The sequence below is a fragment of the Nylanderia fulva genome, unplaced genomic scaffold (genome assembly GCF_048542155.1).
Source record: "Nylanderia fulva isolate GAGA-0341 unplaced genomic scaffold, ASM4854215v1 Scaffold1, whole genome shotgun sequence".
In the NCBI taxonomy this organism is placed as follows: domain Eukaryota; kingdom Metazoa; phylum Arthropoda; class Insecta; order Hymenoptera; family Formicidae; genus Nylanderia; species Nylanderia fulva.
The window spans coordinates 2,879,179-2,893,237 of NW_028189192.1; the positions used below are offsets into that span (position 1 = coordinate 2,879,179).

The 14,059-nt window shown below is 25.2% G+C and overlaps 1 protein-coding gene across 1 annotated transcript; it reads left to right on the plus strand.

Annotated features, from left to right (window-relative positions):
• The first annotated feature begins 2,082 nt into the window (after window positions 1–2,082).
• Window positions 2,083–10,767, plus strand: LOC114928423 (retinaldehyde-binding protein 1). Its single transcript, XM_029299597.2, has 4 exons — window positions 2,083–2,331; window positions 7,298–7,638; window positions 8,298–8,426; window positions 8,637–10,767. The coding sequence occupies exons 1-4, from the start codon at window positions 2,208–2,210 to the stop codon at window positions 8,901–8,903; spliced, it is 861 nt and encodes a 286-aa protein (XP_029155430.1). The 5' UTR covers window positions 2,083–2,207; the 3' UTR covers window positions 8,904–10,767.
• Window positions 10,768–14,059: the final 3,292 nt, after the last annotated feature.

Consider the following 14,059-nt stretch of genomic DNA (forward strand, 5'->3'; position numbering starts at 1 on the left):
AAGTTGCGAGTTTCATTGAACTTCTCATCTTAAATTGAACTTATAGTGCGCTCATCGAACTTTGTTATCTCGATTTATCATTTTTTATCTTCACAATTCACTCATCATTTTTCACTTCTTCTAATCAACTCTGATTGACAGTCAAGGAGATAATTGATGTCAAAAGACGATTATTTTCAAAGAGAGTTTTTTGTACACTTAAATCAAAGTCTTTTAAGTTTCATATAAATTAAACTTGGTCTACTTATAATCTACTATTGATTACTGTTTCTTTATATATTTGTGATTAATCTATCGATCGGTTCTTTTTAGTATTCTGAATCATTCCTGATAAACAGAAAAATCGATTGCTTTCTTTCGATAAAATATTACATAATAAAAAACAGAAAAACATATCTTTGTGTGTGCGAAGAGAATTCTTCTGTACACATCAAATGGTCTTATATTATCATTATATTTATTAAGTGTGGATTCCGATTCTTATATATACTTAATTTTATAGACTTAATCTTAATCTTATTTAATTTTAGATTAAGATTAGATTTTACAAATATATTTTTATACACTTTTCAATGAATAAATACATATAAAAAAGAATTTTTAAATATTATGACATATCCGTAATATTTAGACAATAAAAAATATGTATTTTTACGTTTCTGTAAAATTTTAATCTGCTTATAATTTTATTAATTTATATATATTTTTAAGAAATTACTTAAATTAATTTTTGGAAAATGTTTTGAAAAAAAAGTTTAAAAAAATGTTGCTTTAATTGTAAAGATTATATAACTATGAATAAGACTGAATTTATGGCTTTTATTGTTAATTTGCTATCCTATGACTATAAAAAATACTTTCCTTTTCCTAAAAAAAAAAATTCCTGTTGAATAGCAACATCAATAGTTCCGCGAGTTATTAAATTTTCTTTTAATGCGTTGGATTCATAATTCTTGGAAAGCGTTTGATGTCTCGCATTTGCATATCTTTTGTTCGTGAGCTAACAAAGACTTTCTTTTGAAATGACTTTTAATTATAATTTTAATTGATATATAATTCTCGTTGAAAAAATATAAGGATTAAATTTTTGGTTATATTTTATTCGTTCTTAACTTACAATTTTAAAGCAAAAATCGAAAGCAAAAGCGAAATCAATGCATAAAAATTTGTGGGATTATTTTGCGCGTTGTTTGTAAGAGTTTTTATAATATAAATCTGTATTCTAAATCTGTATCTATTTGACAGATTAATTAAAATATCGTGGTTTTTGTGTCCTTCACTTTTTCTACAGATGTTGTCGTTTCAAGTCAAATTATTTTTAATAAATCTGTTAATATAAATCCTTTAATAAAATCAGTTAATATAAATCTCATATATAGAAAATCTCTTTCTATTTGATGTACTTTGTTTGGTATATGTTTTCTCTCGATATTTTAGCATTAAAATAACATCTATTTTGCATGAGAGTATACTTAACTTCTTCTTAAAAGTTGTTCGAAAATATTCAGACTTGGAATTACACAGACATAAAAAAATTGATGTTATGAAGATTAATGTACGAGTAGGAAAGTCCAGCGTCTACTCTTTGATAAAGAACAAGGATCAAGGGATGCTTATTTCTGTTTGCACGCTGTGTTTTCTCTATATAGAATAATACATTGTAACTTGTAAATTTCTGATATTATTCCAAAATATATTTCAGAAATATGTTTAAAAAATTAAAATTTCAAAGCAATACAATATTGATTTATTTATCTGAAAAATCGAAAGTTTTCTTTAATAGAAGAAAAGACTCTGGGAACAAAAAGATTCATATGGCCGAGATTTCGCTAACATTGTTCGATAGAAAAATTGATTGATTAAATTCGTCGAAAAAGTAGGGAAGAAATTCCTGCGAAATTTACCGTTCTGGGGGTAAAGGTTCGGTACGATTTAGACCAATCAGAATTCAGGAAATTCTTAAATTCTCTCCCACATATATGAGAAATCGGAAAAGCAATGCTCGCTGATAGAAGATACAAATCGGACGTGTGGACTTTGAGCGGTCAAAGATCGCCTTGGCGCAAGAGGTGCTCTTATCGTGGTGGTGTGGCAGATGAATCTCAGTTGTCCTGACAGAAGGTACGGTCACTCGATTCGGTCAGTTAGTTCGGGAATTGCTCTGGACGAAGAAGGATCAGTTGGAAGACAAGAAAACTCGATCGAAGATGTCTTTCGAAATGTTATCGCACCCACCTGGGCCCGAAGCTAGGGCCCTAGCCGAGAAAGAGCTCAGGGAAACCGAAGAGAATGTGAAGAACGGCATCGTGGGGCTGAGAAAATTGATCGAAGGTTAGTGAAATTATATTTATATTTATCGTATTTCTCATGATTTTTGTTTTCTTAAATACTGGTTGTTATATTCTGTGATATGTTGAAAACAAATTACACGCGTTCGCTTTTTTGTACATTTATTACAGAATTAGCTGTGCTTAGAGGGTGAACTTTTTGAGAAGATATATTGTTGTTCGCTTTTCTTAAATTTACTTATATCTATACTGATAAAAATCTTTAAGGTTCGCCAGTAATAATTAATAAAAATTTTTCCTCAATGGTAAAAGTCGACCAAACTGGCAATCATTTATTGTAGATAATTAGTTAAAATACAACGTTTCGGCTGTCATTGCAACCCTTTTCAAGTAAATCTATAAAAAGTTACATAAAAATAATTATATCTATACTGTTTAACTATTTTAATTTTTATATGTACTTATATATAATACTTTCGTTAAAAAGATACGTCAGATTCTCGCTATACGATACGAGAGATAGCTGTAAATCAGGCATTAATTTTATATTATTTTCTGTATGCATATAAAATATATCGTTTTTATTTTGTTTATTAAATAACACCAATGTTATCAAATTTTTGACTTATTTTTTAAAATATGCACAATTGTTCTTTTATTCCTGTCACACTGGATACAGTAATATAACATACATATAACAATGTACATTCCCACACTTATCTATACTCTTTATCTATATCGATAAGTAATCAAATGCACGAAGTAAATAAAATTAAGATTCTTAGTAATTCACTAAACATATAAAGATTATATTAAGAATATTTTGTATAAAGTATATATAGTATTAAGTTTGATGAAAAACTATTATAATTTAATGTTAAATTATGTGTTTGCGATTGTTCATTTTTTAGCAGTTATTTTATAATAATTAATGTTTTAATCGCAAAACACAAGTGTTTTGTTGTGGCACATACTTTATGTAAAATCTAGAAAATTAAATGTACAATATTTTTTAAAATTCGGATAATTTAAAGTAAATAATTTGAACACTACAAAAATATATATTTAAATGTAAATGCCAATTCTTTTATCTAAAATATCTTTTACAAATATTTTGCATTTATCAACATTTTGTGTTTATCAAAATATTTGCTCCTCTTTATTTTTGTTTGCTCTTCTTATTTGTCAGCACTATAATTGTCATTATTTTCATTTCTAAATAAATTTGAAAGTGTTAAGAAATAATAATATCAACTTTTTCATATATTTTATTCTCTATTTCATAAATCATCTATAAAGTTTTACGATTATAATTGTTAAATATTTTGTCTTATGTTTGGCATTTCTTTGAATAAAAATATAAATTTCTATTTTCATAGTAATTCGCAATTAGTGTCCTTTTATTTTATAATACAATATGTGCATTTTGTATGAGTTTTTAATATTAATCTAAAAATAGCGATGCAGCCGTGGATATTTTTATCGCGTAATAGCGGAATAAATAAACGTTAGATAATATTACTCTTGCATTTTTATTTTTATTAAATATGGTTCTGAGATTTTTAGTAAATAATACATAGAACACTTCATAACGCTTTAAGTTTTAATAAATAATAAATTCTTTACTATTTTATAATCAATTTTTATTTTTTTGAAAAGGTATGGTATTAATTTTTGAATTAAAATTAATTGAAAAAGAAAATCTTTTTGTCTTTAATCAAACTTTAAAGGCAAATAGATGATAAAATTATACTTTTTTGTTACTTTTAGATTTTTTTAAATGAATTTTATTTTAAGAGGCTTTGTAAATATATATGATAACATTTTTCCTAGTATCAATTAATTAAAATTAAAAAATTTGTGCATAAGTATAATTATTATTATAATCTTTGTTGTTGAAATTGCGATACATAATAATTTCCACTGATATTTTTACTAGAAAAGACTCCGATTTAATAAAAAAACTTATTATAATTAAGATTGCAAAGTGCAATATAAATTTCGAAAGAAGAAAAATAAATATGTTTATTATTATTACAATTAACACTACGATATGCGGAGCGCAATTATATGAATTTTGAAAGAAGAGATAAATATCCTTAACGCTATCATTGTGAAATCAGCATAAATTGTATATAATTTATCACGAAGTGTACTTCAAAATAACAAATAAGCTATCATGAAGTTTAGCCTTTTGAACTCTCTGAGACTTATTTAAGATACAAATATCATTACTTTTAAGATTCATTTAATGATTCAACTTGTATTGGAAGGAATTTATTTAATTGTAAGTTTAATAATAATAAAAAAAAAATAAAACTTCTTATTACATATTTTTAAAAACTATAAATATAGATGTACACTTTATATAAAAAGCGATATATACGTTATTCCTAAAGATTAAAATAGAATTTAGTATAATAACGCCCCTACACAATATCTGAAAGATTAATGTTATCGTTACATTTTGTCAATTAATTGTTATTATATATGTCAAATTTATTGAATCTTTGATTATAATAAATATCACATATAAATAAATATCATAAATTAAGAAAAAGAGAGAAATATGTATCCAGTAAAAAATATTTTTTGATATAATAAATATTAGTTTCGCGTAGATAAACAATTGATTTTGAGGGATTTATTTTAAATATTTATAAAGTAAAAAATTAAATTATTTAAATGGAATTTAACGCTTTAACATTAATTATCAAAATGAAATGTTATTTTGACAACATTTTGTAGCTCTGAATAGATGCATTGAAAGATAATAAATCGAGGCCGTTTATGACATTCTGATAATATGTGTCTTTCACGTTTTATCTTTCCTCGTTTCACTGCACAGAAATAAATTGAATCTGATTTATTTTTCTGAATATAAAACTTTTTAAAACTTTAAATCGTCATGTTCGATTCTTAAAATGGTTACTTCAAAACCACGTACATGAATTTCAACTTCTCTTATTGTTAGCTTGAAACATTTCTAATATCATTAGAATCATATATAAAACTAATCGTTTAATTTTAATATTGTGTATCATGAGATGTAACTATACTATAATATTTTTTTAAATATATGCAAGAAATAATCCATAACAATAGATACGGAAAAGGCTATAAGATAATAAAAGTGCGAAATAACTCAAAAAAGTGTTTGTACAGTACTTCTAAATAAAAAAAAGTTTTTTTTAATGCGGTTCATAACCCCCATCTCATTTTTTTAAATTTGAATGTGGCAATAAAACAATTTAAAAGAAATTTTTTTGTAGAAAGAAAAACATTTTTATTGACATATTTTTTATATCAAGAATTCATAATCATAAGCATAGAAGGTGGGGCGTTTTAAACTGCACTAAAAAACTTTTTTTCATTTAGAAGTTATGCGTAAACACTGTTTTAAAGTCATTTCGCACGGAGGCATTTTTTACCATCTTATCCGGCTATAGCCTTTTTTATAAACATATTTGTTTATCATAAGTACGTTATATACATGTTATGCAAGCATAAAAAAAAATTAATGATAACGACGATCGATCCGACGAGTTGGATATGCACCTTGACCCCCGTACGCGATAAAGAAAATACATGATACACATATCAAGTAGGTATATGTATAAGAGTATGGCGTTAAGAACCTTTAGAACTTTCGGCGATAAATCATACACTCGAGAATGCTTGACACTCGGATACTGTTTTCACATGAAATATCTCGAGATTATTGAATGAAAATCTTAGACCGGAAATCCATAATGTTGAACATTTCAGCACAAATATACATATTTATCGCGAGATCAAAGTTTGGTGCATTTAAGTATAATTAAGTACCAATAATAAACACGATAAAACAAGTAATATTATTCAGTTTTACCCAGTAATTTTGAGCAATCTTATATCTCTCTATCGCTATGCGGATATATTAATATAGCGTGGCCGCCCTCTGACTCGAGTACGCATTTATCATTCCTGGACGTTCTGCAAATCGTTTTTGGTCGTCCGTCATTCGTTTCCGTTGACGAGTATTACGTATTTGTGTTGCCTTATATGCGGCACGCGCATCTATTTTGCTTGAAGTAGAATAAAAAATAGTGATCCTCGCAATTTCCTTAATAAGGAGGAGCAATTTCTTTAAGAATGGAATTGTGACCTCGCACGCGAAATCGCTTCAAAGCGATTCGTCAACGTTCGCGCTGTCAAGACGGTCACAGAACATTGACAAAAGAATCATGCATGTGTATAAATGTAATGTTTGTTCGTGATTACAATTAGTAAATCTTGTATTTTTTTTTCTTAGAAAAGTCTTGTGTAAATGCATTGAAAAAATTGAAATCTATTTTTTTCAATAGTTCAAAAGTCGCTAAAGAAAAGTACATCATAATTTTTGTTGATTTAAAGATGACACACTACTAGCTTCGCACCTTGATCAAGTACCACAATTCGATAACAGATGACAGAATGTTACAAAGTCCGATGATTCTTCCAGATTAGAAGAATGATCAATTGACGCGGTGAATCATTATTGAAAAAAATATGTGTATGTACACACATGATTATTCATATTGTTCACGTGCGCAAGATCACGTTCAAAACACGTTCGAAAGACATTAAACATTTATAGCAATGTTTCGAGCAGATTATAACAAGTACTTTGAGCATTAATAGGTTATTTTTTATTTATTTTTTCACGAAGCAAAAATGTATACATACAAACGGCTCTTTTCAAAAGCAATTTGTAATTCAAAGTTATTAAAATCAAAAGTCACCTCTCGAAGGTCAGCTGGTTCTACATACGAAAATTGAAATTAAATTCTACAAAAAATCAAAATTAAAATCTAGATGGAATATCTAAAGTTAATTAATCTTACAAGCAAAATAATGAAAATGTCTTTTATGTTAAGTAATATATGTTAAATATACAATTTTTTAACAATTTTATTCATATCCATCCTTGTCAGAGTTAATGAATTTTTTATGTAACGTTGAATAATATAATTTTTTCTTTATTCCAGAGGATAAGACCATCCATTACTCCACCGATGATGACTTTCTGATGATTTTCTTGCGACCATGCAAATTTTACCCGCAGAGTGCATATGAACTCATGAAACGCATCGCGGATTTTAGAGACAAGAATTCAGTTTTGTACCACAATCTGATGCCGAGCGATGAAAGAGACGCCTTCACTAATTATAATGTCGTTAACGTTTTGAAGGGCGTAGATCACAAAAATCGCAGAGTGATGATAGTTCAATCTGGCAAAACTTGGGATCCATCTAAGGTCACAAGCGATCAGATTTTGAGAATGTTCTATCTTGTGCATCTAATGGCCATACAAGAGCCGGAAACGCAGGTAATATAATATATCAAATATAAGTATGTAGCTTTTAATTCGCGAATATTTAATGTATACATAACTCTTCATAGAAGTTGGACATATACAAATTATTCAAAATTATGTCCAGATATTATTGTAACACGATAAAAAAAAATAACTTGTGTTTAAATCATTTTTCTTCAAATCTTTGCACACTTATAAATTTCTGTGTAACAAATTAAATTGTGAAAATTGCTAAATATGCGTAATCACATCAAATCGCGTGTGTGTACAATTCACGCGTCAGCAAAATTTACAAATTAATTGTAAACCTGACCGCGCAAAAAAGAAAGAAGAGATGAAACAAAATTCAAACAGCGATAACAACCGTTGTTTAAGAATTAAACGTCAACAACGTTAAAGTGTCTAATCTTAAATCAGATGCAAACAGAGGAATCAGCGAGGCGTGCGATTGCACTTTGCTCGATTGATAAGTGACTCGGTATGATGATTCAACGTCGATGAGGAAAGATATAATAATATAATTACTTCATTTATCACTTGTTTTAAAATCAAATGCATTGCTGATATCATTAATCGATTTTTTCAAAAGCAATCTATTACGAGCGTTTATTAAGTTGCAGAATTACAGGCTTCTGTCACGTTACAGATATTATGTGTATATCTTTTTATAGATATATGGAGTTGTTGTCATAATGGACTTCGATGGTCTAGCCATGAAACAAGTCAAGGGAATGTCGCCATCCTTTAGCTTAAAGCTCCTAAGTTTTATTCAAGAAGCAATGCCATTGCGTTTGAAGGAGGTTTGTATTAATAATATTATAATCGTAAAAGTTACTTCTATATATAAAAAAATCCTATTTACATGGAGTAAGTCAAATATGTGATCGATAAATTCAATTATTATTACGTGTCTGTATATATTCCTTATTTTGGTACACGCGATACAAATAATTCTTATTCTCGATTAATAAATAAATTTCTGTTACACAAATACCGTATATTGTTTCCAGGTTCATTTTGTGAAACAACCATTTTTGTTCAATATGGTATGGACAATGTTTAAGCCATTCGTTAAGGATAAACTGAGGAAGCGCATGTTCTTTCATGGCAACAATATGTCTGCTCTTCATAATCACATCCCCGCGAGTCATTTGCCGAAAAATTATGGTGGTGATTTACCTGAAATCGACTACAGCGGTGCCGATTGGTATCCAATAATGTTAACCGTCGAAAATAAAGTTAAAGAATGGAACACGTATGGAAATGTCAAGAAATAAGCTAAATTTTCAGATAGTCATCCTAATAATATAATATTATTAAACGCCTTTTGAACTTTGGAAGATGTTACATGCGATATGTATTTTTGTATTTAGATTAATATATATATATATATATATATATATATATATATTATGTTATATTAGATTAACATATATTATATATATATACATTTTATATACGGTGATATTTTATAAAAAAGTGCGACACGCTAATGTAAAAATAACAATTCAGATTTAATTGATTAGTATTGCGCGTATTATTTTTCACGAATTAAAATAAATAATTTATTTTGTACTTATGAATACAAAAAAGTAAGAAATATAAGACATTGTTATTTAAAAGTAAATTTTGCTTGATACTTCAAACGCTCTCTTCTTATTCTTATTAAGACAGACTTGAATTTTATATGTAAGAAGAAAAAAATATATATCGAACATATCGATGTCTTCCACATGTTAAGATGTTCTAAATTACTATACATGAAATTTCTTTTATAATAAAAAATATATATTGTATACTCGTATACAATTCACATCAACAATTATTTATATAGGTTTTAAGGGAATTAACTTCATATTGCATTAAGAAAAATTGATTTATTGATTTGTAAATTTAAAATTTTTGTCAGTTGTACATTAACGCATATATAGTTACAATGAAATGTTATATATTAATAACGTCATTTGTTGTCATGTAATATATAATGCACAATCAGAAGCATTAATGCTATTTGTATTCATAAAAAAAATTTAGGATATGCAATTTTTACCAATCTTTTTATTATTTCATGCAAAATAAAAATGAATTATATATAATTATATTTATTATATTATTGCACTATAATTAAGTGTACCAAAAAGTGTACTTCTTGAAGTATGTAATATTTGAGTATATGAATATTGAATGATATTAATGCTTCTGATTTCAAAGATTTCCTTGTTTATTGTATAAATATGTATCAAATTATAATGTGCATTATGATATAATCACACATTAATGTGTTGGAATAAAAAAAAAATATTTTTATTATTAAGCGATTATTTTTATTATCAAACAATTCAAATATTTATAACAAATAACATACCTATGTATTGTATATTGATACTGTTTGTGTATTAATTAATATTTTAAAGATTTCCTTGTTTATTGCATTAATTTCAAATTTACTTTATTTCTGTAGTATTATAATATCTTCATAATCAAAATGCATACATTTTACAAAATGCATAAAGTTTTATAATTAATTATATTAATTATTAAAGTTTTTATTAATTAATTATAATAAAAATTTTATTAATTTTATTGATTTTATTTAATTGCGCAATCTGATTATTGTTAATTGTTATAAAAATAGAGAATAATTGATTCGAATACGAAGGCACACAGTTCATGCTGTTACCTCTTCACTTGAGTGTCGCCATATAAATGATAACAACGATAAGGCTTCAATATTATAAATATTAACAATATTTATAATATTGAAGCCTTATATTAACAATATTTATAATATTGAAGCCTTATCGTTGTTATTATTTATATAACAACACTCAAGCGCTATACGTTATGTCATAAGAAAATATGGAAAATATATAAATTATTTTGCCGATGAATGATTAATAACATGATATTTGATCTTGATGTTGTCCAACGTGTTTATAATATTAATTAACCTGCTTCGGATTTGTTATGGCAAAAACAGTGGTGCGAGATACTCCGTTAAATTCCTGTTTTAATATCTCGATCGCGATCGGTATCAGAAAATTTTTTTGCTTTGATAATGAGTAATTACGACTTCTATAATTAATGTACGTATGTACTTATATGTATAACTATCTGTTACGGCAATAGATTTGAAACGCATTTTTTGCGTAATTTATTCATTCAATCAATAAAATAAGAATTAAAATAACTAAAATCTAGTTTATTATTGTTCCAATCTTCAGGAACAATAATTTTTTAAAGATATTTAGAGTCAAATATATCATTTGAATTTTCGATCTAATATGATCTAAATATACGAGTACATAGGTATAATTCGGAAAATATAAAATACATATTTATTTTTTAGAATATGCTTAAATTCAAATACATTTAACTTTAAATATATTTAGACTTAATTACAATTAGATGTAATTTATTAATCATTTTCGGATTAAGACAGAATTCGTAGTAAAACACGAATCGTAAAACTGAAATATTAGTAACAAAAAATCGTGTTTTACATTAACAATTTTGATTAAAAGTCAAAAAACAGAAAATTTAAATTAAATATTACAACTTAAAATTTAAGAAATAGGATATTTTATATTTACATTTTGATATATTAAATAAGTATTTTAACAATCAATTAATTAATCATTGCATTGATTTTTATATGATTATAACAAATACTAAGAAATACTAAATAATTATTCTTTAGGAATAATTAGAAATTATCAACTTAATAACTAATTAATTTTCACGATTATCGTCGGTTTTAATTGATAACTTGCATAATATTATGAATCGCGAGTCGCGAATATCAGGACAAAATTGTACGACATTATTTCCGAATTTTTGAATTATTAATAAACATTGAGAGTACAAAACGTAGTGATTTATAATGTAAAATATTGCATAATTATTGCGCACTGTAGTGTAATACCATGTTTTCGCAAGAGAGTCCCGTGAAAAAGCAAAAAATAAACAAAAAAGAAGAAAATAGAAAAGGAGGAAACAGATTAAGGAGGAACAGATATCAGGTGACGGTAAAGCAAATACAAGATAAAAAATTTAATTTTCTGCCAATTTATTACTTATTTCCAAAATCGATTTTTTATTTTTATGATGATTAATTTTATATGTGTAAATATAATGCATATATATTATGTTTTAGGTCTTTTCCATTTTACACAAAGAATTTTTATTTTAAACATTAGGATAGCTTACTTTTCTTTAAACTCATTTAAGTATTTAATACTTAAATTTAATATTTAAATATTTTAAATATTTCAAAAATATTATATATATATATAATATTGGTATATAATTAATAATTTTATATTGATATACATATGTATATTGTATTATTGATATTTACAACATATTCGATGTTTTAAGATTTATAATTTTTTAGATTATTTATATATTTATAAAAAATAAAATTTCTATTTTTTATATATCCTTATATGAGCTTATATCTAAAGCAAATTATTTTTTGAAATTTTTTAAATTAAATTATTAATTTTTTTATTAAATATTTATTTAAAAAAAATTAATGGTGTATAATAAATTTAATTCATATTTAATTTAATTATAAATTATTAATTATTTTGAACATTGCTTCATATAATTTTGTTTATATTTTATAGATTAAAACACATTATTCTACACTCTGCCGTTGTGCATTGTATCATGTATATTAAATCATTTTCTATCTTAATTACGAGGTAATGGATTGCAAGATAATATATTATATATTATAAATATAATTGTATAAAAATTAAATTTGCAATAAGCAATTAAATTATGTTAGAAATGCATAGATGATGTTCCAAAATTTTACAAAACAAAATATAGCAAAAAAATTCACGAGAAATTAAATAATAAAAATATGATATTAAAATGTTTGAGAATTTTTTCGTTATTATTTAAAATATATAGTAAGAAAGAAAGAGAAAGAGAGAAAGAGTGAGGAGGAGAGAAGGGCGAAAAGGAGAAAGAAAACAATAGAGGAAGCAAATATATAATTATGTTTCAAAAATGCAGAAACTTTATTTTTAATTTTAAATAGCATATTGACATGCATTAAGCGTCATCAATGCCTTCCTTTTCCGGGATAAACATTTACAAATCAAATGTATTTGTCTGGATATTTGTACATACATTATACCTTCGACTTTTGTAGACAATTTAATATTAAACATAAAGTAATAAATCAAATCACACAATACTAAATTAATTAATAAAAATATATCTTTAAATTTTTGAATTTAATAAACATTAATTTAATTAATGAATTTATAATAACTAAACATCTAAACATAATATATGTCTAATCTGAAAATCTCTAATCTGAGAAAAGTTATTAATAATATTACAATACACATAATTTCGAAATATGTAATATGTGTACAGCCTTAATAATTTTTTGTGTTATTTTATTTTAATAAATAATTATATTAATAAATAAGACAAATAAATTTTATTTATTTATTCTTTCTAAGTTATATTCAATAAAAAGTTATACGAGTATACAATTTATGTCACTATACACTTGACATTAGTCGGTTTATAGATATTTATAATTATTATTTAATATTATCAATTTTAAAGAAATTAATTTTATTATTAATTTTATTAATTTTATTAATTTTATTAATAAAAGTTCAAACATTACAAAAACATTAATTTGCAAGTCTACACTTTTATATATATGTAAATATTATGCGAAGTAGTGTGAATTAATTTTTAATTCTTATTTGCCTTATTTATTCATTTAGATAAATATTGAAAAAAATCATACGACTCTCTCTTGTTTAAAAAAATTAATTTTAATTGTTTGTTTTTGATTCTCATATCTAATGTCTCTGGTGTATTTTGCTCTTACGTCGGCTGTAGAAGCCTAACGCAATGTCTTTTGCGTCGGTTATTGCGAAAATTAAAATTAGGAATAGTATCTTTTTTTGAACTTAAAAATAAATTCGAACAATTTGAATCTAAAAGTAAATAGCAAATGTATTTTTCGAAAATAAATTATAATTATTTACAATAAATACTATTTTTACTTAAATTGCTCTTGATGTCTAAACTATTTAAATAACAGTACCTTTGAATAATGCAAATTAACCAAACGATTCGGTTTTTGTTACTCTTTGATCTATTCGAAAATAGAATTTAAATATTTTATAATTTCAAGTTGATTTGTGAATTTCTACGAATCTGTATTTGAGGATGAGAGATTTTATTTTACAAAACATTTAATTTAGTTAATACTTTTAATTTAATTAATACACTACAAATGTTTAGTGATATATTGCTTGTGTTCTTATTTTTCACAATCTAGTTTATTCCCAGTCGTGTATATAGTTCTGATAGAATTCTAAACGATCATACGTTTCGCATTGTCACGGTCATGTAAAAGTGGGGGAAACTATGGCTTTCGAACCATCCT

Excerpts from the sequence above, each read along its gene's own strand:
- LOC114928423 (XM_029299597.2), top strand. The coding sequence starts at position 2,208 with ATGTCTTTCGAAATGTTATCGCACCCACCTGGGCCCGAAGCTAGGGCC. Across the intron at positions 2,332-7,297 it reads GCTGAGAAAATTGATCGAAG|AGGATAAGACCATCCATTAC; the intron begins GTTAGTGAAATT and ends TCTTTATTCCAG. Across the intron at positions 8,427-8,636 it reads TGCCATTGCGTTTGAAGGAG|GTTCATTTTGTGAAACAACC; the intron begins GTTTGTATTAAT and ends TATTGTTTCCAG.